The sequence below is a fragment of the Mastigoproctus giganteus genome, chromosome 1 (genome assembly GCF_048544385.1).
Source record: "Mastigoproctus giganteus isolate SK-2022 chromosome 1, ASM4854438v1, whole genome shotgun sequence".
Taxonomy (NCBI): Eukaryota; Metazoa; Arthropoda; class Arachnida; order Uropygi; family Thelyphonidae; genus Mastigoproctus; species Mastigoproctus giganteus.
In genome coordinates, this window is record NC_143575.1 from 39,406,984 (window position 1) to 39,434,980 (window position 27,997).

The 27,997-nt window shown below is 37.2% G+C and overlaps 1 protein-coding gene across 1 annotated transcript in view; it reads left to right on the forward strand.

The window, feature by feature from the left end:
* The window catches only part of LOC150090723 (tubulin gamma-1 chain), a 103,378-nt gene that overhangs the window by 10,132 nt on the left and 65,249 nt on the right, over window positions 1-27,997 (forward strand). The window contains exons 2-3 of the mRNA XM_090379703.1: window positions 6,641-6,691; window positions 15,331-15,392. Coding sequence (XP_090235829.1) covers window positions 6,641-6,691; window positions 15,331-15,392 — 113 coding nt within the window. The remainder of the gene's footprint in view (window positions 1-6,640; window positions 6,692-15,330; window positions 15,393-27,997) is intronic.

Below are 27,997 nucleotides of genomic sequence, written 5' to 3' on the forward strand. Positions count from 1 at the left end.
TTTTGGGGTTAATATAGATAGGCATTTATCTGATGATATGGATTGAAGTAAGGCTTGCAGATCTTGGAAACCTTTTGACCTTAGGCTGCTTTTGATAGGGTTCTTGTATGAGGCCTTAAAAGTTAGAGAACCTTCTGATATTTGAAAGATGTGCTAAGGGCAGTGATGTTTTAAATGTAGGATAAGCTAATACTAGGGCAACAAACTTGCATTCCTTCAAAGGATGTATTAGGGTAGTATACAACATAACACTTAGCCTAAATTGTGTGCAGTAATGTCAGGAGTGTTGTCAATAAATGAGTGAACTCCTAGTTGGTAGAAAAAGTAATGTTTACATAATAGGGTGGCTAACAGAAACTTGGCACCACCTAGAAATAGGGAATGATGGGTTTCACTATGGCAAATTATAAATATAACATGTTTAGGAAAAATTGGCAAAATAGGAAGGGCGGTCATGCCCCTTATCAAAAACAGCTTAGGGTCAACAAAAGGATTCCCAGACTTGGAACTTATGCCATCATAGACTCAGTATGGTTTATTATAGCTGGCAGCAAAGGGAAAATGAGAGCAGGGATATGCCATAGACCAGAAGATTTTGAGGAGTATAATAAGAGCCTCTATATGCAGATGGAATAGGTGAGCAAATGAAGCTTTCTTATGAGCAATTTCAGTTTGTCCCACATTGATTGGAGCAAGTGGGAGGGGGGACAAAATTTTAAAATCAACTGAATGATTATTTATATCAGCATGTTAAAGAAAGTACTAAATGTAAGGATTGCAGTTGTTAAAGGTAAAGGCATGGATTTTAATTTCAGAGAAGGAGACTGTCAATCAATGATGCTATATGGTCTCTATTAAAGGAACAAAACAGGGAGGGCAAGTACAGGGAAACTATGCTATATATTTAAAGAAGTGGTCACAGAAGTCATGAATACATGTACACTATTAAAAAAATATAGCACGAGGAGGATGCCAAGATGCATGAATATAGAACTGGCCAATTTAATACAACAGAAAAAGATGGTGTGCGTGAATTACAAAACATTGAGAAATACCGAAGCCCACGACAGGTAACATTGACCTATAATAGTACCACAAAGGGTTAAGCTGGCGAAGGCTGATTATTACTCGCTGAGAGAGCAAAGAACAGGGACAAAAGAGTTTTAACATGCCTAAAATGTAACAAACTGCATATTTAAATATGTGAACTAATTTGTTCACATATTTGAATACAACAAAGAAAAGAAGAAAAAATCAGATTGAACATTACATAAAGGATATTAGAAAGTCATAGATAGATAAACCAGCTCATTTTCTGATGGATTGAACAGACACTTCACATTGATCTTTACAATGAAAGATCCATCACGGAGAGCAGAAACTATTCTAGTCAAGATGAGCAGTATGTAATTACAGAAGACTGGTTATTAGAAAAAATGTTTGAACCTAAAGGCAAGTAAAGCTCTTGGTATTGGTAACATATACCCATTAATTTTGAGGGAGGGGGTGAAAGAATGCATTGAACCATTAAGATAAATTGAGGATAACGTTGAACTTGTGGAAGTTCGTTTGGATTGGAGTAGTGCCAGTGTATTGCTAATCCAACAAAAGGTTCTAATAGCAAAGTGAGTAACTAAAGACCAGTCAGTCTAACTTCAGTGATAGTGAAGATTGTGGAAACAATTATTAAAAAAGCTTTGAGGCATCTTAATAGAAATGGTATTCGGAAGGAAACAGCATGGTTTCTTTATAACTAATCTGGTTAGGAATTTTGAAAGAGTCACTCAGGAGTTGGATGTAGAAAATAATTTTGACATTATTTATGTGAAATTTATAGCAAAGCATTTAGCTATCCCACATCAGAGGTCACTGTATAAATTAGAACATGGTATTAGTAGTAAGGTCTCTAGGTGGATTGTTTGTGAGAAAGCAGAAGGAAAGGAGAGTTGTGACTGATGATGCTCTTCAGATTGAGCTAGTGTTAGATATAGAGTCCTTCAAGAACATTTTGAAGGACCCTTCTTCTTGGTATCAATGTTGTTCCTGATTTTTTAAAATGACAGCGATGAAGGGGGCTCACATCTGGTGAGTATAGGCTTGGCACACCCAGGGTCCTGAGCTGGATATCATCATGCTTCCCTTTCTTGGTGATTCCCTTCTACTTTTGACTCTCTCTCTCTCTCTCTCTCTCTCTCTCTCTCTCTCTCTCTCTCTCTCTCTCTCTCTCTCTCTCTCTCTCTCTCTCAGGGCTACTCGGGAACTTTTTTTTTTCCTGGTGCAGCATAAGCCTCAGGCTTCCTTGCATCATATGGATAATAATAATAATAAGGAGTGATGTTAATTTGCATATGATTTCAAGATTGGGAGATTGGTTAAAAATATTAGCATTAGCAGTGGAAAATGATGTAAGAAAGCAAGCTTAAAAAAAGCATCAATGAAGAAGAAAAAAATGCCTTCCATTTCACTTGTTCATTCCCTCCAATAGTTTGTTTAGCCCTTCTTTGAATTTATCAATTTCCACAACATATGGAAGTTTGTTTCAGCAACCGACCACCCACTGGCTAAAAGCAAACTTCCACACATCTGTTCTGCAACTGTTCCTCAATTTGAATTTGTGCCCCCTCATGTGCGTCATTTGAGCAAGAGGAAGAATCCCATCAGCATTGAGCTTCCTCAATCCATTCAAAGCTTTAAACATCTCAATCAGATCACCTCACAGTCTCTGAATGCTACAGTTTGCAAAAGTGAAGCCTTGGTAAGAGCATCTCTCTGTTGCCCTTCTCTTTACTCGTTCCAGCAGTTCCACATCCTTCTTAAAATGAGGCCTCCGGACCTGTATGCAGTAAGGTGTGGCCTAATCTTTGCCTTATACAAAGGGATAATCACCTTCTTATCCCTGCTAACAAAGTTCCTGTTTATCATTGACAAGACCCCATGAGCTGCTCTGGCAGCCTGTCTACACTGCTCTGAAAACTTTATATCTGACTGCACAATTACCCCCAAGTTTTTTTTAATTTTCCATTACCCTGAGTGCAGTACCACACAGTTGGTACTACACTCAGGGTAGTGGAAAATGCAGCATTTATCAGTACAGCACTGCATTTGTAGTACTTTGCATTTATCAGTGTTAAAACTTCAATTGCCATTTCTCAGCCTAACTTTTCTAGATCCTGTTGTAGTAGCATGTTGTCATTAATCACCTTGCCAACTCTACATATTTGGCATCAAGCCTAATATGCCTTCATCAGTATCATTGATAAATATAGAAAACAACAATGGTTCCAACACCGAACCCCAGGGGACTTCACTAATAACATTAGTCCACGAAGAGCAGTATCCATTTATTTCCACTCTCTAGCTTCTCCCAGTCAGCCATGCTTTATCCATAGCAGCAACTTTCTCTTAATGCCACACTGCTCCAATTTGTACAGTAATCATTAATGTTTAACAGTAACAAAAGCTTTCCTGAAATCCAAGTACAGTATATATCAAAATAATTTTTTGCCTCCAGTTCCTTTGTGACCACATTGCAGTAACCATTCAAATTGGTCAAACAAGATTTCCCCTTAACAAACCCATGTCAGGTCTGAAATATAATTGCAGCATTGTCTAGATGATTCTGCATTGTTTCTTTTACTAGTGATTCCATTATTTTTCAAGGAAAATAATGGAATTACTTATTAGTTCAACTAATAGACTGTAATTATTCTCATCACTCTTTGATCCCCTTTGTGAATTGGGGATATACATTCACACATCTCTAGTCCATGTGGACCTCCCCTGAATCCAAGAATGCTCTCATAAGCTTAGCTTGCCTAACCTCCTTTGTTACTTGATTACACACTAATTTAGATCTGCCTTAGGTTTCTGTATTACCTGAATTTTTCTTCTTTGCCACATGTCTCAATAGTTCATCTGGCATCCATTTAGGTCTAAACCTTGAACAGTATTTTTTTGTTTGTGTGAAAAGCCCAGTAGCTTCACTGATTACTTCTCTGAATACCTCCCATTTAGAATTTGTTGTTGGTAACATCGTCAGTTAGTCAAACCGCACAAAATTTAAAAATTGTCTGAAACCATTGTAGTCACTCTTACGAAAGCAAAAGTCTTTATCTTTACCCTCGACAGTAATTATGTCTTTAATTAAATTCCACATTAGCACACTGATCGCTGCCATCCAGTGATGTTTTACCTGTAGATTCTTAATGCATAAAGAATCACTGCTGATAACCATATCAAGAGTATTGCTTCCTCTTGTTGCATCTCTAACATATTGCTGTAGTAAACAGTCATTCAAGAAATCCACAAAAGTCTTGCTAGTATGTGTGACCTACCTACAAATTCCAGTCAACATCTGGAAAGTTAAAATCCCCCATCAAGAGACATTCTGATTTGCTGGCCCACTCTATTTCTCTGTATAGCTCTTCGGTATATTCATCATAGTCATTAGGCCAATAACACAGTCAAACTCTCAATTTTGTTTTCTCAGTGCTTATATCACACCAAACTGACTCAATGCCTTTTCTTACCTCACATCTCCACATAAACAATTGATTGGGGAACCATATTCAGTTGTAAACATTTAAATTGAAGGAAATGGTTGAAAAGCATTGGTTTATTGATAATTTTTACAGCAGCTTTCACAATAGGAGAAAAGATAGTAGCAAATATTAAAAATTATAACATAAAAACTGTTCTTTGAAACCAAACTGCAATGAAGAAAGAAGTAAAACAGAGTACAGTAACAAGTACATGTAAAAAGTTATTAAATGATCTTGTTTATACTCCAGCACAACCAGCAGGTCAAAGGACTTAACAGTAAATCATGAACACAATCGTTGATTGTATTTAGCACTCACAGGCTTAAACCGTAGCCCACTTAGTTTGTATGTTACAGCACTCTCACTCCTGTCTACTAGGCTATGTTGGTTTAGTCAGAATCAATGATGAAAATGTTATAATGTATTGCACGACAATGGCTAAAAATTATATTGATTGAGTGGATGAAAGAACTTTCAAAAGGATAATATCTATATTGTAAAGGAAGAAGAAATAGCAACAGTATTTCACAAGGAAAAGGAAAAAGTTAAAATTACATGAAGTACATGAAGAAAAAAGTTAAATTGCAAAGAGCAGGAGGTTGTCTCAAGCACTTAATAAATTTTGTTGAATCTAATGAGGAATTCAAAAAATATTTTTATACTCTAAAAGAAATGAACGCCAGTGTTATGAAATGTCCTTTTCTCAGTATCAAAATATCAGGATTCTTCATTGACCATACAGTGTGGGTAAGGACTGTTTGCATATCAATAAATTTGCAGTTATTATTGTTTTTGTTGTTGTTATTATTATTATTAGTAGTAGTAGTAGCAGCAGCAGCAAAGGCATGTGATGCAAGAAAGCAAGCTTTTATGTAGCATCAGCCAAAAAAAAAAAAAAAAATTTCGCACATCTGTTCCCTCTAAACGTTTGTCCTTGAATTTGTTACACTATCAACTTCCACAATGATAGATGGAAGTTTGTTCCAGCAATCAACTACTCACTGACTAAAGGCAATTTTCTGCACATCTGTTCTTCAACTGTCTTTCCTCACTTTGAATTTAGGCCCCCTCAGATTCGTAATCTGAGCAGGAGGAAGGATCTGATCAGAATTGACCCTGTTCAACCCATTCAAGGCCTTATACACCTCAGTTAGATCACCTTGTTGGTGCCTAGTCTCCAGACGATGCAATTTGCAAAACTTAAGCCTTTCATGGTAAGATTACCCTTTCGTTGCCCTCACCAATCTTGTTGCCCTCCTCTGTACTCGCTGAAGCAACTCTACATGCTTTCTAAAATGAGCCCTCCAAACCTGTATGCAGTACTTAACGCATGGCCTGACCATTGCCTTATACAAAGGGATAATCACCTTTTCTCTACTAGCAAAACTCTTGTATATCATTAACAATACCCCATGACCTGCTCTGGCAGCCTCTCTGCACCACTCTGAAAACTTCATTTCTAACTGCATAATTACTCCCAGGTAGGTGTTTTTCATTTTCTACCACCCTAAGTGTAGTACCACACAGTTGGTACATTTCTCTGGGGTCTTCTATCTATATGCAGCACTTTGCATTTGTCAATGTTAAACTTCAGTTGACACTTCTCAGCCCATCTGCCCAAATTTTCTAGATCCTGTTGCAGTAGCACACTGCTATTACTGTCATTAACAACCCTGCCAACCTTTGTATCATCTGCAAACTTCGACATTTAGCCTGGTATACCTTCATCAATATCATTGATAAATATACAAAACAACAGTGGGCCCAACACCAAATCCTGGGGACTCCACTAATAACATTAGTCCAAGAAGAGCAGCATCCATTGATTACCACTCTCTTGTCTTCTCCCACTCGACCACCCTTTTATCCATTGTAGCAACTTGCCCTTAATACCACACTGCTACAATTATCCATTATTGTTGTTATTATTGTTTATAAATAAATAAGGTTATTTTTGTTTTAATAAATAAAGTTCTTAATTTGTATCCTAATGCCATCCAAATTAACATGTATTGTTAGATTATGAATAAAAGTTTGTTTTTGTAAATTGCAACTTGACAATATGTACATATCATATTTTGTTTTTATGTTCTTGACAGTTGGTTTTGAATTTTGGAAAAAGCTTTGTGCAGAACATGGAATTAATCCAGGTATGTAGAGGAAATATTAAAAATGTAAAAAAAAAAAACTTATAAGTTGACCTAACCCATCATACTGCCAGGTAAGAGTTAAAGTATAGTAAACCCTTGACTTTCTGGAATAATTGGGGGAGAGAGGTGTCTATTAAATTGGGGTTCATAAAATCAAGGATGTACCGTGTTGCTTTGCATATGGATTTTAAAAAAAAAATGCAAAACTTATAACTGTCATAGTAACTCCTAACAATTGCCAGTACACATTCTCAAATATCTTTCAATAAACTCATTATTTCAAAAATATTTGATTATCAAATCAAAAATATGAATACAGTGGGGCCCCAGCATCCGATGGTAATTCGTTCCACAAAACCAATTGTATGTTGAAAATATTGTAAATTGAAACCAATAATACATTAATTTCCTGTAATTCGTTCCCCAACAACACATAAAATAGGTATTTCTTTCAATGGTGGCATTGTGGGACTATATCATTCATCATGTGTCTTTTCAGTCTTTTGTTGCTACCGGCAAAGAAACTGTCCAAAGTGGACTGTTTTTTTTATGACTTTTTTGTAGCTTCCTGAAGTAAGAAATGACTTTATCTTCCATTTTTCACATCATGAGTTCAGTGTTTTCAATGTCGGGGTGTTTTTTACCACTTCTCTTAAATGCTCCCAACAAGAAATTACAGTCTCCAAACTCTTTAGCTGACACTTTTTGGGCATCTTTTTCTTCTTCCTGTCCAGTGTCACTCTCTATATATCCCTCCAACTCTTGTAGCTCCTTTGTTGTTAGCTCATGCCCATGAGCGTCAATAAGGTCCTCCACATTCTCTTCGCCAACCTCCAGACCCATTGATTTACCAAGAGTAACAGTATCATTTGTCAAAGTACCATCATCCTCAAATCCATCAACATTATGGATAATTAAAGGCCAGATGTTTTTCGGCTGAATTTACGCACCTGGTGGAAATACCATTCCAAGAACTTACAATCAGCCTCACACAATCCAGCATGTTGAACTTTGATCTCCAAAAATCTTTGCGGGTGACAGCATTTTCACCAGAGGTCGCTGCAAAGCAACTTGCGAACATTTTCGTGGTGTAGACTTTCTTTAAGTTTGTAATCACTTGCTGGTCCATTGGTTGAAGAAGAGGAGTGGTGTTGGGTGGCAAAAATTTGACTTGAACAAAGTCAAAGTGTGCCTCAAGGGATTGAACAAGATTCAATTATCCAGCAGGAGCAATGCCTTCACAGGAAGCTTATTTTTCTTAAGATAACTCTTCACTGAAGGATAGGAAACTTCAACCTCCCATTCATTGAAGACATATCCTGTAACCCAGGCCTTCTTGTTACTGCACCAAAACACTCCCAGCTTTTGTCGACCTTTTGTTGTTTAAATACTCTGGGGGTGTTTGAGTGATACGCAAGCAAAGGCTTCAGCTTAAAATCTCAAGAGGCATTGGCACCCAACAGGAGAGAGCCTATCTTTCACAGGCTTAGGACCAGGTAAACTAGCCTCATACTTAGTGATGTACGTTCTCCTGGGTATTTGCTTCCAGAAGAGGCCAGACATGTTAAAAACCTGCTGGGGAAGATAACCCTCCTGATCAACAAACTCTTGGAATTCAATTTTAATGTTCTCAGCTGCTTTTTTATCAGCACTGGATGCCTCCCCATTCCTTTCAACACTTGATATTCGCTCTTTTTTTGAAGCGCACGACACTGCCACTGGTTGATGGAGCTTTAAGTTTCAGATTGTCATAGATCTGAAATAATCGTATGAGTGATGTTCCGCACACCACATGTTGAACAATAAAAAAGACACTAATTGGTTGAGAACAATCGGACGAGTGATGTTCCTTGCGCCATGCATTTGAAATTTTTCACCCATGTATCATTCCAGCTGCATCAGAAAGTCATCGGTACCTGCAAATATCTCATTAGTCCTTAAAAATAAATGATCATATGGAAGGTATATTGGTTCCCGAAAATATCGGATTTCAATGTCATCGTAAGTCGAGGCCCCACTGTAATATGAAGGTCAGAAACAATATTCCAGTTCAGTTAGTTAATTAGTAATTTAATTAGAATTTCCCTTTTTAGTGATATTTTTGATTTATATCCCTCATTTAATATCACTTGTCAAAAGAATCAAAGAATAATGCAGCATAAGAACACCTACATTTATACAGCAGGCCCTCATTATAATGCGGTTCACTTTACGCCGATTTGCTATAACGCTGTTCTTATATTATAACCCATATCTGACTATAACACTCTTTTACAGATTGCATTTTTGGCATATTAACGAACCCATTTCAGTTGATGGAGTCCGATAGCTTGAAAATGAATAGCAAAACAGCATTAAAACGTTTCCCATGCCGCCTTGAGAAAATTTTCCCATGCTCAGTGAAATTTTCTCACACGCTAATTTAATTGCAGTACAGTGACTTGTTATGTAGTTCTGAGATCAACATTTTAAAAATGATCAAGTATATTGCGTGTAATATTTATGTTATATGCATTTATCCGGAGTCTAGTCGTCACCCAGTACAGTATTAGACATCATGCGTTACGGACAGTTTACTCGAACATTGTATCATAATTAATGCAACCTACGCAGTTACATTTTCGAAGAGTTAATAATGGCAGATAAGAATGAAAAAGTAACGTCTGTATGCTGTATGAAGACCACAAATGTAAGAAAAAGACTGAATTTGAAAATTAAATTAGAAGTTTTGAAGTGAATCGATTCCGGCCAACGACAAGCGGATGTGTGCCATAATTTAGGACTGGCAAGTTTAACTGTAAGACCAATTATAAAAAATAAAGAATTAATTTTAGCAGTGGGAAAGACAGCTGTTCCACTGCAAGCAACTAGAGCTAGGCTGGCTATTAGGATTGAAATGGAGAGACTTTAACTAATTTTATTGAAGATAACATCCAATGCAGAATTCAGTTAAATTTTATAAAAAAAAGAGAGAGAGAGATTAGCCTATATGATGATCGGAAGAAAACTCACCAAAAAAAATTTTTTTGGAACCATTTAAAACTAGTAAGGGCTGATTGAATAGATTTAAAATCCAGGGAGAAGCTGCAAGTGCAGATCAAGGAGCTGAAACTTTCAAAAAAGAACTTGTTAAAATTATTGATGAGGGGTGTCATGTGTTATACTTCTCAATAAGTTTTTAATTTTTTAAGTTTAATTTTGATACGTAAGTAGTTACCACATAATTAAATACGTATGTAATGCAGAATATTTTATATGTACACACATTTGAATATTAAATATTTTGACCGACATTTGTGCATCTTTACGCTAGCGTTTATTATTGATTAGGAAATATCCCATGGCACCAACTGCAACTCACAAATACATATGTTACCTTATAGGAATGCAGCGCTCGCTTAGCGTGCATTCACTTAGCGCTCTGTTTTTCCAGAACGAATTGTCAGCGTTAAGCAGGGGTCACCTGTATTTGGTAATGTATAACCCAGACCGTTAAAAACATGCTTGAAACTGTTTTATTCATTATGTTACTATCAACATGCTTAAAATATCCTGATGTGCAGAAAAAATCAATTATTTAATTTCATATTTAAAAATTAACTTGCTAAATTCTTGTTAATATCATAAACTCACTTTAAAACTGGGTTCCCTTGTGCATATATCTGAAAAAAAGTTAGAACGTTAACAGCATTTAGTTTACTTAATTGATTTAAAGCATTAAGCACTTCAGTCAGATCTCCTCCTGGTTGTCTAGTTTCTCAAAACTGAAAATTACAGAAGTCAAATATTTCTTGGTAAGAATGCCCTTTTGTGTCCTTGACTAATCTTGCTCTTCCCTGCACATGTTCCAACAAATTTACATCCTTCCTAAAATAAAGCTCCCAAACCTGTGTTACAGTACTCAAATTGTGGCCTAACCATTGCCTTATACTGTTTTGTCCCTGCTGGCAAAATTCTTGTATGTCATTAACAGAACCCCATGTCCTTACAGCTTGTCTGCACTGTTCAGAGAACTTCTTGCAGGACCTGGTACCCATTGGTGTTTTCCATTCTCTATTGCTAGTGTCACTCAATTGGTATAGTATTCTGAGACTATTGCTATCCAGATGCAGTACTTTGCATTTATCAGCGTTAAAACTTAATTGATCCAGGAGTAGCACATTCTGATTTCTATCATTAACCACCTTAGACAACCCTTTCAATCTTTGGGTCATCAGAAAATTTAGATATTAAACTTGATGTCTTCAGTAACATTAATAAATATTTAAAACAGTAAGAAGTCCAACATTGAACTTTAAGGAACTCTACTAATAACATTAGTCCATGAACAGCTTCGACCAGAAGTTAAAATTAGCTTTTTTTTTTATGAACTGTGCATGTCCAAACAGCTGTATTTTAACAGGGTCAGGGTTACAGGAAAATATATATAAAAAAAAAAAAAAAAGGATTAAGATTTACATTGATGAGCAACTACAGGTCCACACTTTTCAGAAAAACTCTGGGTAACCCACTTAATTTTCCTTGGAAGAGTAGACATGAGTTCTTCATCAATGTGAGCATTGACCCCTTGTCTTATTTATTCTTCTGAAAACCTGTTAATATACAACCATTTGGGTATGTAAAGTTTGCATAAAAATAATTTTAAGTTCATTTTGAAGTTCTCAAGATATAGAGGTTTTAATAGTATTTCATTTGTAAAATTCAAAATTTTTATTAATTCCATTCGACCTATCCAGTGAAATGGGACTTAATCCTTTTAGCAGACAGTTTGCAGCAAACTCTGTAAAGTGAGTTATTTTGTGGAAGTTTTAATTTTTTTAAAAATGAAAAATTTGTACATAAATGCTTTAAAATGATATGTTCATATTTTGACTTCATTGCCCAACATTATAGTAAAATTGTTGAGAATCTGAAGTAAAAAAAATTTTAAAAAATGCGAAAAAAAATTGTAAATAAAATCTGTTGTCATTTTATTTTTGATACAATAACCCTACATCTATTTATATATTACCTGATTTTATGTATTACTCGATTCAGTTCATCAAATCTGTATCTGAATTCCATAGCAATTCTTCAATTTCAGCTTTAAGTTGAAATGATTAGAGACCACTGGGATGAACAGTTGTAATCTTTGATTTTCAAAGCTGCTTTTTTTTTTTTTTTTGCTGCCATCTATTATAAACTGTGTACAGTTACTTGGAAACACATAACAGATGGTAGCATATTTTAGAAAAAGTTAAAACAATTCATTTATTAAAAAAACATAGTAGTAGTTGAGGCTTATGATGCAAGAAAGCAAGCTTATGTAGCATCAGCCAAAAAAAAAAAAAAAAAAAAACCACATTTCACACATCCAATCCCTCTAAATGTTTGTCCAGTTCCTCCTTGAATTTATTTAAGCTATCAACTTCCACAATGACAGATAGTAGTTTGTTCCAGCAATCAACTACCCACCAGCTAAAGGCAAATTTCTGCACATCTATTTTATAATTGTCTTTCCTCAATTTGAATTTATGCCCCTTCAGGTTCATAATCTGAGCAAGAGGAAGAATCTCATAGAACTGAGCTTGATCAACCCATTCAAGGCCTTACACACCTCAATCAGATCACCTCGCAGGTGCCTAGTCTCCAGATGCTGCAATTTGTAGAACTTAAGCCTTTCTTGGTAAGACCACTCTTTCATGTTGCCTCACCAATCATGTTGCCTCACCAATCATGTTGCCCTTCTCTGTACTCACTCAAGCAACTCTACATCCTTCCTAAAATGAGCCCTCCAGATCTGTGCATCATACTCACGGCATAGCCTGACCATTGCCTTATACAAAGGGATAATCACCTCCTTTTCCCTACTAGCAAAATTCCTGTATATTATTGACAAGACCTCATGACCTACTCTGGCAGCCTGTCTGCACTGCTCAGAAAATTTCATATATGGCTGCACAATTACACCAGGTCTTTTTCATTTTCTATCGCTCTAAGTGTAGTACTGCAAAGTCTGTACGTTTCTGTGGGATTACTTATACCCATATTCAGTACTTTGCATTTGTCAAAGTACTGCATATGTTTGAAGCAACTTTTGAAATGTAGATATGTGTTTATACTCCTCATGGCTCACACATGAAAAATGTAGACCATTGAAAGTGTTAATCATAAGTGTTCTGCCTATGTGCAACAACATCGTACTTAGATCACATTGTCCCATTGGCAAGTACGTATATTTTTTTCAAGGTTTTAAAGTATGTTACAAATCTTCCAATAAGTGCTGCCATTTCTTATCTGTGTTTCTGAGCGGTTGTAGACATGGTTTTTAATGGATGGCAACACGAAAATGGATTTAAAATTATCGTGGGAGATAATGCCTGTCAACCATTGTTGTCCAATTTTGGCTTATGAAACTCTCTGGAATTCAGGTCCAGAAGTTAATGAAATTGAATTAAGTGATGTATAAATAGATGAAGATAGTCTTCTATATATCAAAGATGCAGTAAAGTGTTTTTTACAAATTCTTTTGTAATTAAAAAAAAGAAATCTGATTGATTTGTGAAATATTTGTACTCTAATATTGAGCAGCCAAGCCAAAATAAGAACAAATTAGCATTTATGTACAAAGATTTAATTCTACAAAATTTTGGAAAAACTCACTGCTCAGGGTCCACGTAATGCTTATAAACACACTGGTGAAAAGGTTAAAAAAAGAAATAATTATTTTTATTTTTATGATTAAAAGTCATCACTTTGTTATATGCCCAGAGCAGAATAGATTGTAAAAATGCTAATGGAAAAGTAAAGACTACATACTGCATTGTGACAATAATACTATTTGTTAAACTCTTAATTATCATTAAACTGGGACATTGTTTAGTGCAATTGCATCATTACTACGTAATTGAATTTTTAAAACAAACCAAAGTTTGTATGTTAGACATCATTATTATAACATTGTATAATAAATACTTAAAACTTAAGCAAAAAATTATTTAAATTGATATTCTTTTTTGTATTTTAAAATAATTTATCTTGTACCTCTTTCGACTAAAGATGATACTTTAAGGTTGTATTGTGAGAATTTATTAATCTCATCTGGAATAATGGACAAGTGACTTAATCACAATGACTTTAAGCCAGAGTTGATCATTCCTTATGAATACCTTCATTTTTCCAGCTGGTATAAGTTGGTTCTTACAATATAACCCCAAAAGTCTCATCTTCAGAAAAATTGAGTTTTTTTTTTTTTTGGATCAGCTCATCTATATGTAATAAACTTTAATTGCCATGTTTCTGATTATGTTTGTAACTGATCCAAGTCTTCTTGAAGCAATGCAGCCTGGCTCAAATTGTGAACCATCCTTCCCATCCCCAGATCATCAGCAAACTTGTACTTCTTCTCTTGGATACCCTCATCAGTATCATTTTTGAAAATTAGAAATGGGATGGGATGGGACTCAACACTTAGCCCTGAGGGACACCATTTGGTATACTACTCCACCCCGAAGACTGATCATTTGTGACATTCCTCTGTCTCCTATCTTTTAGCCAGCCTGCATACAGCCTAGGATTTTACCAGTAACTCCCACTTCTTCCAATTTATATAGCCGCCTTCTGTGGTGTATAGTATTAAAAACTTTATTCACTTCTAAATATATAATGTCAAAATTGTTGCCTGCATCCAGCTGTTTAGCAGTTAATTTATCAGATTGGTCGGGCATGACCATCCCTTAATGAATTCATGCTAGAATCTATTCAAGATGCCATTCTTGTTGTAATAGTCCTGAATCACATCCTTAACATTTTTACAGCATGATCTTCCCTACCACAGAAGTCAAACAAACTGGCCTATAGTTAACCAACTCCTCTTCAGCTCCACTGTTGTAGATTGGAGAGACACCACTTCGCCAGTCAAAAGGGATCTTCTCAGAGTCTAATGATGCTCTTATTAGCATTCCCAATGGTTTTATATATTTACCTGCAATATATAGCATTCTTCCCTGGAGTTTTACCATCCTTTAGCCTCAATAGTAGTTTCTAGCAAATCAAATACTTCTCTGAGATCATTAAATCAAAGAAAAAAAAAAATTCAGATACAGAATGACTGTAAATTTAGATCATTAAATTTATAGCATTCTGACCCTTTAACATCTCTGAGATTCAAGCTTGTTTTCATCTGTTCAACTCATCTGTCGTTTCTGCTGGATTTTCATCCACTGCAGCCATTTAATGACCTATTTGATTCTCCCCTCCTACATGCAAGAAAAACTTCCTATCCCCATTCATAGCTCTCTGCTAGTGCTTTTCTCACTTTCTCCTGATTAAGTAAATAGCCTTTATAGACTAAATTCCACCAACCTATTAAGAATCAGCATGCTGAGAAAAATTCCCCCCTTTGCCTTGCAGAGGTCCTCAAACCTAGAGTTAATCCATAGTGACAGTCATTGTGGTTTAATTCTAGGCATGATCATTAATTATTACATTATAATTTTTTACATTATTTTAAGAACATCAGGTTAATTATTTTTAACATGAGATATCTGTATTGTTTATTTGAAATTATATTGTTTATTCACAAAATGAATATTCATAAGATATTCTTGGCTAAATAGTGATGATGCAAATTTATAAATATGTCTGAATTTCAATTACAGAGGGTGTTTTAGAAGATTATGCTACAGAAGGTACTGACAGGAAAGATGTCTTCTTTTATCAGGTAACAAAAAAAATTTCACTTCACTGTATTAATGTAAAATTATATGGTATTCATGTGTGTAACTAATAATTTATTGCTGCATTAGAATTCCCCAAATCATAACTGAAATTTTATCCTTTATGATATGATAATGTTCATTACTGCAGGAAAGATTATTCAACTGTATAACTCTTTTAGCAATGATTGAATTAATGTGTGTGGACCCATGGCAGCGAGTTTTCTTCTGAGGACTGGCTTATTCTTCTGTGGAGTCTTATTCGTGGAATTTTTTGTAAAAATTAAAACTTTTTACATAAATGCCTTTAAATATTAATTGGTTCTTATTTTGGGTTGTTTGCCCAACATTACAGTAAAATAATTCCAGAGAATTTCTTTTAACTTTGGGCTCAAATTGGACAGTAAAGCCAACAAAAGAGATGATAGCATGTACTGAAAGGTTTCAAGACAGTTTCTAAGTTAAAGAATATGTTATTTGAAATGACCTTAAAAACATAATAGTTTATCAGTTAAAAAGCACCAGGGGGCTATCTGCTTATTTTTAGATTTAGGTGATTTGTTGTCTGGACTTCTTTTGCCATATTTGGGTTTAAATTTTCAAATTTGATCTTAAAATTGTATTAATTGTAAATTCTATTGTATTGTATTATCATTTAGAGTTTAATTTCTGAATTGAAATTTTGCCTAATCAGCTGCTTTTTTTTTTTTTTTTTTTTCCTCAGTGAGAAAGTTATTCTCTGTTCTTAGTTTAGTCTAAATGTGTAATCAGTATACATAAAGTTCTCGCTTTATGAGTTTTTTTCCCCCAAGTATCAAGTATCAACAAAATCGAAAATATGAACATTAAATGCAAAAAATGAATGTTAAACATTCATAAATACCGCATTCCAAACTATGTGCGTTACTATACAATACAGTGTACCCCACTTTACGATATTAATCAATTCCAGAGACACTATCATATCATTAAAATATCGTAATTTGAATCCAATAACACATTGTTTTTTGGTAATTTGTTTCAAGATCTCGGATGTTCAAATTTTCGCTGTATAACTAAGCTATTTATCTCTCTAAAATGTAATTTTTAAGGTCACGAGCGTGACCTTAAGGCCATATAAAAGATTGTGAGCGTGGTTTGTAAATTGTATTAGTTACCAATTCAAATCATTAAAATGTGTTGCCCTTCCATTTTTATCATATGTTCCATTATAAGAATCAATTTTAAACGCCTTTGTGATGTTTTTCTAAAGCACATTTCTGGAGGTCACGATCATATAACAATAAAAACAATTTGCAATTTCTGGTTTATATTTGGCTTTTCTGTTACTGCAAGCAATTATAAATGGGTAGTAAACTCGATCTTCTTGCATTTGCGAAAATACCGATAGCTGGAATTGTGTGGTTTTTTACGTTATTATGGTGAAATGTGTTTCCCCTTTACTGAAATCTTCAATCGTATAAAAAACAAATAAATTTTCAGAATCTTCTCTTCATTCCTTTTTTTTTAGCTTTGTAAACTTGTTACTCCACACGAATCGTGTTAGTTGCAATTTGTGTGTGCCTTCAAAAAATGCTTATGTATGCAATCGTGAAATTTATAATTAAAAGAGAAGATTATCTTGGAAACAAATGCCTCTTGAAACATTTCTGAAGAAGACGACTCCTTGTGCAACAAACGAACGAGTGCCGAGCCAATAATGAGTGATCATTGAGTGCATTTAGTCGATGATGATGAAGAATAAACATTCTTTGTAACATTTGTAACTTGTAAATAATTTCTCTATTATTATAATTTGCTTGATTTTACAGGCTACATTTTCATTTCTTTGGATAAATCAATGATTGTTTAACATAAACTAATTAGCTAACTAATTTCATTGTTGAGAACGTAACCCCTATTTATAACATTATGTCTATGGGAAATAAATTCCCTCTTTACGAGTTTTCGCTTTATGAGCGCGTGCAAGGAACGAATTAACTTGTAAAGTCGAAAACTACCTGTACTTCTGAAACAAATGTAAATCAATTTCATTTGGGGAAAAATAAAAAATAAATGGTTGTTTATGATGTTTTTTCTTTGGTACACATGTTTAGCTGTGTAGAACATCTAGCTGTACAAAAATATAGTAATGTATTATAATGAATATGTCAAAAATTAAGTAACACAGTTAACAAGTAATATTGCGGAAGCACCAAGCAATATGTATCAGATAGTAATTTTATACATGATGCAAGGAGTAAGCAACAAATAAAATACAACGTAACATATAAAATTGTTTTATTTGTTACCTAAATTTTTATAACAAAAAGGGAATGAGAATAAGTAATTGCAGCAGCAAGCAACACAGTCTGAATGTTTACAAGTATGAGTTTTATTCAACTTCCACAACTTCTGGTACTACTTCAACAACCCATAAACCAAATATAAAAGGTTCTTGTATCATTTATGTTTGGATTATCGTAAACAAAAAATAAATTAAAATATGTTATGCTTTTATGTAGTTTTGTGTTTTCAGTGGAAAAGCTTATCTAATGGTACCTTTTATTAGTATCCTCACGTTTTAGTAGCAACTCAAGTATAGTGATCACACAGCACCTCCGTAGCCAGGAAGGCAGGAGCAGCAGTGCGTAGCACATGCTTCTTGATTAAACTGGAATTCGAGCCTGTGACCACCAAATACAGAGGATGTGGAAAGGTCAGGGAATGACCACCGCATATCCCTGGAGCAATATGGCCTTAGTTGCTAATGCTCCTAAAAAACCAAATAAAACAACAACGTAGTGATCACAGTGAACTCCTTTACAACATAGATGCTGAGGTGTGGGAAGCAAGCCTCCTGTCCTCCCTCTTACTCTCCTATTTTCTGCATGATCAGTGCGATTTGTCTAGGTCTCTGTGATATCCATGCCACTGTCAGAAATTGCAGTAAAGCAGTCCTCATTGATAAAAATCAACAAAATTTGCTGAATAATCCACTACAGCTGTCTGCTTTGCCCAGTTATTGGCTATAAAAGTGGTCACTGAAGCTGCCTCAGTATTGACAGGTGATGATGCCCTCTGATGGCTACCAGGTCATTTCTGATACTACTTTGCCAATAAGTGGCATATTTTAGCATTAGCATTAGTTGAGGCATATGATGCAAGAAAGCAAGCTTATATAAAGCATCAGCCAAATAAAAAAAAAAACTTCCCATTTCACCCATCTGGTCACTCCAAACGTTTGTCTAGTTCAGCCTTAAATTTATTTAAGCTGTCAACTTCCACAACAACAGATGGAAGTCTTTTCCAGCAATCATCTACCCCCTGGCTAAAGGTAAGCTTCTGCACATCTATTCTACAACTGTTTTTTCCTCAATTTGAATCTATGCCCCCCCCCCTCAGGTTATTAATCTGAGCAAATGGAAGTATCCTGTCAGCATTGAGCCTGCTCAAGCCATTCAAGACCTTATACACCTCAATCAGATCACCTCCCAAGTTCCTAGTCTCCAAATGCTGCAACTTGCTGAACTTAAGCCTTACTTTGTAAGCACATCCACTTTGTTTCTCTCACCAATCTTGTTGCCCTTCTCTGTACTCATTACTCTATATCAGGGGTGGCCAACTTAATTTGTGATATGATTTACTTTTTTTCTTCAAAATGTGCCGCAATCTACCATTTCAAGAATTTCATTGCACATGGTTAAAAAAGTTAATCAACATTGAAAAATGTTGTTTATAAATTTTAAAATTTAATACAATTCAGAATTCTTATTTTAAATTCATACATATTTAAATTTTTAATTTATGTGAAATTTGTGTCTTCGTGTCATCTGCCAAGCTTTCAGAATCGGAGATATACTGTGAAGTCCAACTGTAAAGAATCTTCTGTATGCAAGTCTGTAAGAGCACAGCAATTCTTCGTCTTTGTTTGTTTCAAATACGAAAAGGCCGATTCATACAGATATGTGGAACCAAAATAGGAATTTAAAAGTTCACTGCATTTTTTTACATGTGAGTACTTTTCTTGGCAAACATATTTCCAAAAGTCTTTTTCTGATGATCTGGCTTTTAGGAAGATATAGTTTCGCAATGTAATAATTTCATTTTCAAATAATATTTTACTCGTGTGAAAAACCTCAGTGATTTTTTTCTGCAATTTGTTCCGTATCTAAGTCGACATTAAATGGATAAGAAATATATTGAACAATGTCTTCAATTGTTTTAAAATCACTAAATCTGGTTTCAAAATCATCCACAACTTTCTCAATTTCAGAAACATATTTTTCACTATTTAATTCAAAAATAGGATATTTTTGCAAAATGATCGAATTTTTTTCCTTTGAGATCCTTAGCCATTGCCAAAAATTGATATTTATGTACAGAAATACTACTAATCATGTCACCCATATTTTTATTTTTTCCTTGTAATTCCAAATTCAGATCACTTAATTTACTGGTAAAATCTGCCAAAAAAGCCAGATCACACAACCACTCCGTATTTTGTAGCTGCTGATAATCATCTCCCCTTTCATCAACAAATTTTTTATTTCATTCAGCAAATTTCGAAATTTATTCCGACTCAGCCACCTCATATCAGATCTGGTTCTTTTTCATTGAGTTGCATTTTGAAAAGTCTCCTTTGAAGAGATTATCCTCTGTTGGAATTCACAATTTAGAAAACTGTGTCCATAACACTTTTAGTATTTAATCTTTTGCTGGCTAACACATGTTGGTGAATGATACAGTGGTAACTCAAAAAATCTGGGAATTCATCATCCTTTTGGCACCCACAATGTGATGAATCCGTTAAGATGCCCCGTCATTACTTTAGCTCCATCTGTTGTTATTGAGACGAGCTGAAATGGTGGCGATTTAATTTTTTCAATAAAATTTTTGAATGCGTTAAGTATATCAAAACCTCTAGTTCATTCTTTTAACGAAACCATACCTGTCAGTTCTTCTCTAGTGGCAGAATCATCGAAAACTATACGAATAAAAATGAGCAGTTGAGCTGTATGTCCATAACACTTTTAGTATTTAAAGAGAATCTATTCTTTCTAAAAATGCCTCTTTGATGAATTGACCATCAGAAAATAGTTTGCATTATTTGCAATACGACCAATTCAGATGATGCTACAGTTACTGCTTTAGATTGTAAATTGGGTGTCATGAAGAAATTTTGTTGTGCGAATAATCTGGATTTAAGTTCTTTTAATTTATTTTTTCTAAGGTCACTATTAGGCAGAAAATCTGATTGGTATTTACTGTGGAGTGCGTTTCTAAATTTCGTTTTTTGGGTATAGCCGCAGAAGCATTGCAAATCAAACAACAACATTTTTCTTTTATCATTACAAAAAAGTATTCTCATTATTCTCAGTATAAAAAGTAGTTCTCACTCTTGATGAAAATTATGCATTTTACTCTTTTTCATAGTATTCATTTTAAATCAAAGGGTATTAAATTAACGTATAAGTACTGTCCAGTTATTAATATTAAGTACTCTAAATAAGAATTCGACACATACAGTACACCCTCCACAACGTAACTGCGTGAATTTTCACTAGACATAACAATAATAACATTTAAATTTTGACATATATTTAAAATTTGTCATGATCGACCGAAATTAAAGCTGCATTTGACTGGTAGATTGCGATTGACTAGTTAGCCACCCCTGCTCTATATCCTTCCTAACCCCCTCGACGTGGGCACCTGTACGTGGTGAGGGGACCTCCCAGTGACGCTGCTGGACTTCCAGACTAGCATCACTGGGATCCAACGCCCACAGCCTAGGTTCCGGGCTTACATCAATGGAATCCGGCGTGTTTGCCGTGCGCTGCGACCCGTGGAAATTCGGAAAGGGGGATCCTGGTGGTTGAGGGGCCCAGCTTCAATACACCACTTTGGCCCCTGCTTCGACAAGATGGGTGGTCCTGGAAGGCCCGGCTAGGATCAATCGGCTAGTAGGCTCGCCTGCGAGGGTCAACCGTGTCAATGCCACGCCCCTACCCTCATGGTCCGAGGGACAGGATTCAGGCTGGCGGCGGTGCGGGTATAGTGTCTGGGTAGCCCTGGCATCCCACTCCCGAGCGCATTTATTGCATGCCGGGTAGTGGGCGTTCCTTTGGGCTCCGTGGTGGGTGGGGAGCCCGGGCACTGAACCATTTAAAAACTCCCATGAATCCTGATAAACTAACTTCTTCAGGAGCCCCAACCCGGTCCCTATCTGAAAACATAGACAACGATCCAGATAGCATTATTGCTAAAAAAAGGCAGAGAACTGAAGTACCATCAGGGCCTGTTCCAAGGTTCCAAATTATACACTCTACAGGAGAAAAACCAATTGGTAAAATGTCGCCCTTCTTCATACAGAAAGGGTTAGATGGGTTAGCAGGGTCACCCAAATCGGTTAAGAGGCTCCGTTCTGGAGACCTCTTAATTGAAACCAAAACTGACAGGCAGTCTGAGCAGCTACTCCGTGCAACATCAATCGGAGGAATACCTATAACAGTGACACCACATAGAACACTCAATTCATCGAGAGGTGTCATTTCGGAGTGGGACCTTCTCGACGTATACGAGGAGGAAATCTGCTCCGAATTAAAACCACAGGGAGTCATTGCCGTCAAGAGAATCACTGCGCGAAGGGATGGAAAAATTGTTAAAACCAGGAGCGTTATCCTGACTTTTAACACTCCTAAACCTCCTGATGAGATTAAAGCTGGATACATCAACTGTTCAGTGCGTCCATACATTCCGAACCCTTTACGGTGTTTCAAATGCCAGAAGTATGGACATTCTCAAATGGCCTGCCGTGGAGTCCTTGCATGCGCTCGATGCGGTGCAAAGGACCACGAAACAACAGCGTGTTCAGCCGCAAAACCCACCTGTATTAACTGTGAAGGCGAACACCCGGCCTACTCACGAGCATGCCAGAGGTGGAAAGAAGAAAAAGAAATTCAACGGCTGAAGGCAGAGCTAAATATATCATACCAGGAGGCAAGGAAATCGGTCAAACCCCTGAATATCAACAGACCTACCTACGCCCAGAAGGTAGCAGGGAGATGTTCTGTCGGAACTCAGACGGACATGACCATTCCTCCAAAGGAGTCTTTCACTCCCATCGCGCGGTATCTATTAAGTTCTCAAAAACCTGCACAGAAGGACCAATCAGCTGCCACTCCTATATCGGTACCTCCTAACGCTCCACAAGTAACAAAGGTAACTATGAAAGAAAAGAATAAGAAAGGGGAAGTCCCCCCTAGTACCCAAGAAAAGATGGATGTAGAGCAGAAGGAGGTACCCGATGATTCAGTCTTGGAACTCTTTGCGGAGGAGGAAATGGACACGGGACAGCGTCCTTTCTTCCCCAAAAAAGACAAATCCAAGACTGATAAAAGTAAGCCCTCAGCACCTCGGAAGCCGCCTGATGGACCCACCAAGCCAAAATAATGGCTAAATTCCTACAATGGAATTGTCGTGGATTCCGGCGAAATATTGATGACATCAAGGCCCTCCTGCAAAAGCACGAGCCAGTTTGCTTTTGCTTGCAGGAGACATATCTAAAGGCAAATGATGATCCCACCATGCACAACATCACAGTTTTTCGAAAGGATAGAATTGCGGATGGCTCTGTACATGGGGGAGTGGCTATCCTTGTGGGTAACCAGACCCCAGTGCAGCCCTTGCTAATTACAACCAGCATAGAGGCTGTTGCAATTCGCCTTTCAGTGGGATTTCTATTAACTGTGTGCTCCATTTATTTGCCACCTGGGATTGACATCTCCCAGGCAGACCTTGATGATCTTACGCAGCTGCCTCCCCCTTTCTTACTTCTCGGGGATTTTAACGGACATAACACCCTGTGGGGTAGTGCTAACATCAACGGAAGGGGACGAGTCATAGAGCGTATGCTCAATGACAACGACCTTTCCCTTCTAAATACTGGAACAAACACTTTCTTCCACATGCCTACCCGTACCTTTTCTGCCATTGATCTCTCTATCTGCTCCCCTTCTCTACTCCCTTCACTCACTTGGGAAGTGGAGGAGAATCCATACGGAAGCGATCACTTCCCCGTGATAACCTTGTTACACAGTGGGAGACCATGTCTTCCTTTTATGTTACCACGGTGGAAGATTGATCAGGCTGACTGGACTGCCTTTCAACATCAGGCAAATTTCGATCTTAGCACAGTCAGTCAAGAGTCTATCAATGATGCAGTTAAGTACATCACAGAAAATATTGTCCAAGCAGCTGCGAATGCTGTTCCAAAAACATCTGCCCTGTTTCCACTATTTCCTAAACCTTGGTGGAATTCACAATGCACAGCAGCAAAAAAGGCTCAAAACAAAGCGTGGGGGATATTCCGCCGATATCCTACCACGACCAACCTTATAGCCTTTAAACGTGCACGAGCCAAAGCACGATATATCCGCCGTCAGAGTCAAAAGGAATCGTGGATCCGTTTTACATCATCTATTAATCAGTCTACCAACTCTAAGGTAGTCTGGGATAAAATCTGGAAAATGAAGGGAAAATATACATCCCACCCTTCTTCAATCCTAGATTATAATGGATGTGCTATTGCAGATCCAACTGCAATAGCCAATGCTCTTGGGGAAACATTCTCTAACATCTCCGCAACATCCTCGTACTCCCCAGAGTTCCTGGTCCTGAAACATAAACTGGAAAGAGAAGCACTTAATTTTAAGTCCAAGGGCCTCTATCCCTACAATGGGGATTTTACTATTCAGGAACTGAAAAGAGCCCTCGCTCTTTCCAAAGCAAGTGCTGTTGGACCAGATGGCATCCATTATGAAATGATTAAACATCTTTCACCAAAATCTATGGATTGTCTGCTCCTTCTGTATAACAGAATCTTTACTGAGGGGCAGTTTCCGGATTCCTGGCGAAAGGCAATCGTTCTTGCCTTTCCTAAGCCAGGAAAGGATCCAAAAGTCACCACCAATTATCATCCTATTGCTCTGACCAGTTGTCTGTGCAAAATCCTGGAGAGAATGGTTAATTCTCGTTTAATATGGTATCTCGAATCAAATGACCTTCTCTCCAACATCCAGTGCGGCTTCCGAAGGAACCGGTCCACCTTGGACCATCTTATTAGATTGGAAGCATCCATCCGGGATGCTTTCCTAAAACGCGAACACTTGGTGTCGGTGTTCTTTGACATGGAGAAAGCGTATGACACAACTTGGAGATTTGGCATATTAAAAGATCTGCATAGCCTAGGCCTTAGGGGGCAACTCCCCATTTTTATTAAAAACTTTTTGGCCAATCGATCTTTCCAAGTTCGTGTGGGATCCTCACTCTCTTGTCCCTTCAGCCAAGAGGAGGGAGTACCACAAGGATCAGTATTAAGTGTCACGCTTTTTGCCATCAAAGTCAATTCCATCACAGAACAACTTCCTCCAACTGTAAACTGTGCCCTCTATGTTGATGACTTTAGCATATTTTGTCAGTCATGCAACATGAGGGTTATTGAAAGACAACTGCAGAAAGCCATTGATTGTCTTAATTCCTGGGCACTTGCTAATGGCTTCAGGTTCTCGCCGGAGAAGACCGTTTGCGTACACTTTTGTCGCAAGCGTAATCTTCATCCTGAACCTGAATTAAGGCTCGGACAAAATGTTATTCCAGTAGTGTCAGACACAAAATTCTTGGGACTTGTGTTTGATAAAAAGCTGACCTTTCTCGAACATATTCGTCAGCTTCGTACAAAATGCACGAGGGGACTCAATATTCTCCGCTCTCTCTCCTCAACGCGTTGGGGAGCAGATCGATGCACCCTACTACGGCTTTACCGTGCACTTGTACGACCCAAATTAGACTACGGGTCCCAGGTATACTCCTCAGCTAGAGATAGTGTCCTCTGATGGCTGGACCCTGTCCACCATCAGGCTATCCGTACCGCTACTGGAGCTTTTCGAACATCTCCTGTCCAGAGCTTATACGTCGAAGCAAACGAACCATCATTATCCCTTTGACGTAAGCAGTTGTCTTTAAACTATGCTTTAAAGTTGAAATCCCTGCCAGACCATCCTACGTGGGCATCCGTTTTTGAGCCACGTTGGGAAAACTTGTACAATACCCGTCAGACTGCCAACCGACCTTTTGGTATTCGTGTCCAAGAGCTAATCAGAGAGTTTAACATCATGGTAGACAAGGTGGCACAAACACCAAAAGAAACTCTTCCACCTTGGCATGCTCATCCTCCACCGTGCGACTTTTCCCTTAAGAAATGGGTAAAGTCTGAGACCTCATCATCCGTCTACCAGCAGCTCTACTCTGCACACCAAGCTGAGCACTCAGACTTCCTGCCCATTTACACAGACAGCTCGAAGTCTGAATCGTGCGTAGGATCTGCTGCTGTCTTCCCGGACACTATAATATCTCAGCAGATTCCTCCCGAATCCAGCATATACACTGCAGAGCTGTATGCTATAGAGCTAGCCTTGGATCACATTCGAACTTGTCAATTCCAAAGGTCAATAATATATTCTGATTCATTGAGTGTATTACAGGCTTTAATATCTACGAGACATAATTCTCATCCAGTTCTTCGTCGGGTTCAGCAGAAGAGACATTCTCTTTATGAATGCAAATTTGATATCCGCTTCTGCTGGATTCCTAGCCACATTGGGATAAAGGGAAATGATTTGGCTGACGCTGCAGCCAAATCAGCAACACCTACTCATAATTGTTGCCTGTCAGTCCCCTATACAGACTACAGGCAAATAATATGCAACAAAATATATTTCCAATGGCAAGAACTATGGCACAGACAGAGAACAAATAAATTATATCAAATAAAGCCTGTAATAGAAACATAGCAGTCTAGTCTGCGCAGGAATCGGAGCGAGGAAGTTGTTCTTGCTCGACTCCGCATAGGACACACTCATCTGACACATTCTTTTCTGCTGAGGGCGGATGACCCTCCTATGTGCGAGTCTTGCAACACCATTTTATCAATAAAACATATTTTAATAGATTGCGTTAATTTTACCCATGTTCGCAATATATATTTTACCGCTTTTACTCATCCGACTGAGCCTTATACACTCAGTTAGATTTTATCAGACAACGACCACGTGTCGGCAGTTTTTAAATTTTTAAAAGCTATTAATATATACACACATATATAAATAACAATTTGACGAGGTAACCTTTTTAAAGGTTACCAGAATTTATCTTTATAGATATTTTAATCGTTTCTTGGCGCAGTATAACCTTAGTTGTTTTTGCGCCAATAAACCCAAAATCAAATCAAATCAAATCCTTCCTAAAATGAGGCCCCCAGACCTGTATGCAGTACTCAAGGTGTGGCCTGACCGTTGCCTTATACAAAGGGATAATCACCTGCTTGTCTCGGCTAGCAAAATTCCTATATATCATTGACAAAACTCCGTGACTTGCTCTGGCAGCCCATCTGCACTGCTCAGAGAACTTCATATCTGACTGCACAATTACCCCCAGGTGTTCTTCACTCTCCACTTACCTGAGTCTAGTAACACCCGGTTGGTATGTTTCTTTTGTGTTACTGCTACCTATATAGCATTAGTAGAGGCATATGATGCAAGAAAGCAAGCTTATGCAGCATCAGCCAAAAAAAAAAAAAAAAAAAAAAAATGCTCGCATTTCACCCCTCCATTTGTTTCAAATACTAATCCAGCTCAGCCTTAAATTTATTTAGGCTCTCAACTTCCACAACAAATGATGGAAGTCTGTTCCACCAACCAACTAACCGCTGGCTAAAGGCAAACTTCTGTCCGTCTATCCTACATCTGTCTTTCCTCAATTTGAATTTATGCCATCTCAGAGCAAGAGGAAGAATCCCATCAGCATGGAGCATGCTCAAACCATTCAGGGCTTTACACAACTCATATACTTTACATTTTTCGATGTTAAACTTCAGTTTTCGCTTCTCAGCCCATCTGCCTAACTTTTCTAGATCCTGTTGCAGTAGCATAATGTCTGTACTGTCATTAACAACCCTGCCAACCTTTGTATCATCTGCAAACTTGGACATTAAGCCTGATATACCTTCATCAATATCATTGATAAATACGTAAAACAACAATGGGCCCAGCACTGAAACCTGGGGGACTCCACTAATAACATTAGTCCACATAGGGCGTGTCCATTTATTACCACTCTCTACCGTCTGCCACTCAATCATCCCTTTATCCATTGCAGCAACTTGCCCTCAATACCATACCACTCCAATTTGTACAGCAGTCTTCCATGTGCAACAGTATCAAAAGCTTTCCTGAAATCCAAGTATGCGATATCAAAATTATTTTTTGCATCCAGTTCCTTTGTGACCATATCATAGTATCCAATCAAATTGGTCAGACAAGACTTCCCCTTAACAAACCCATGCTGTGTCTGAACTATCACTGCAGTCTTGTCTAGGTGATCCTGTATCACCTCTTTAACCAGTGACTCCATTATTTTCCCTGGAACAGAAGTTAAACTAATAGGTCTATAATTATTTGTGTCATCCTTTGCACCCCTTTTGTGAATTTGGGGTACATTTTCACATCTCCAGTCCATGGAGATCTCCCCTGACTTTAAGGATGCTCCCATAATTATATCTAAGGGTTTGCTT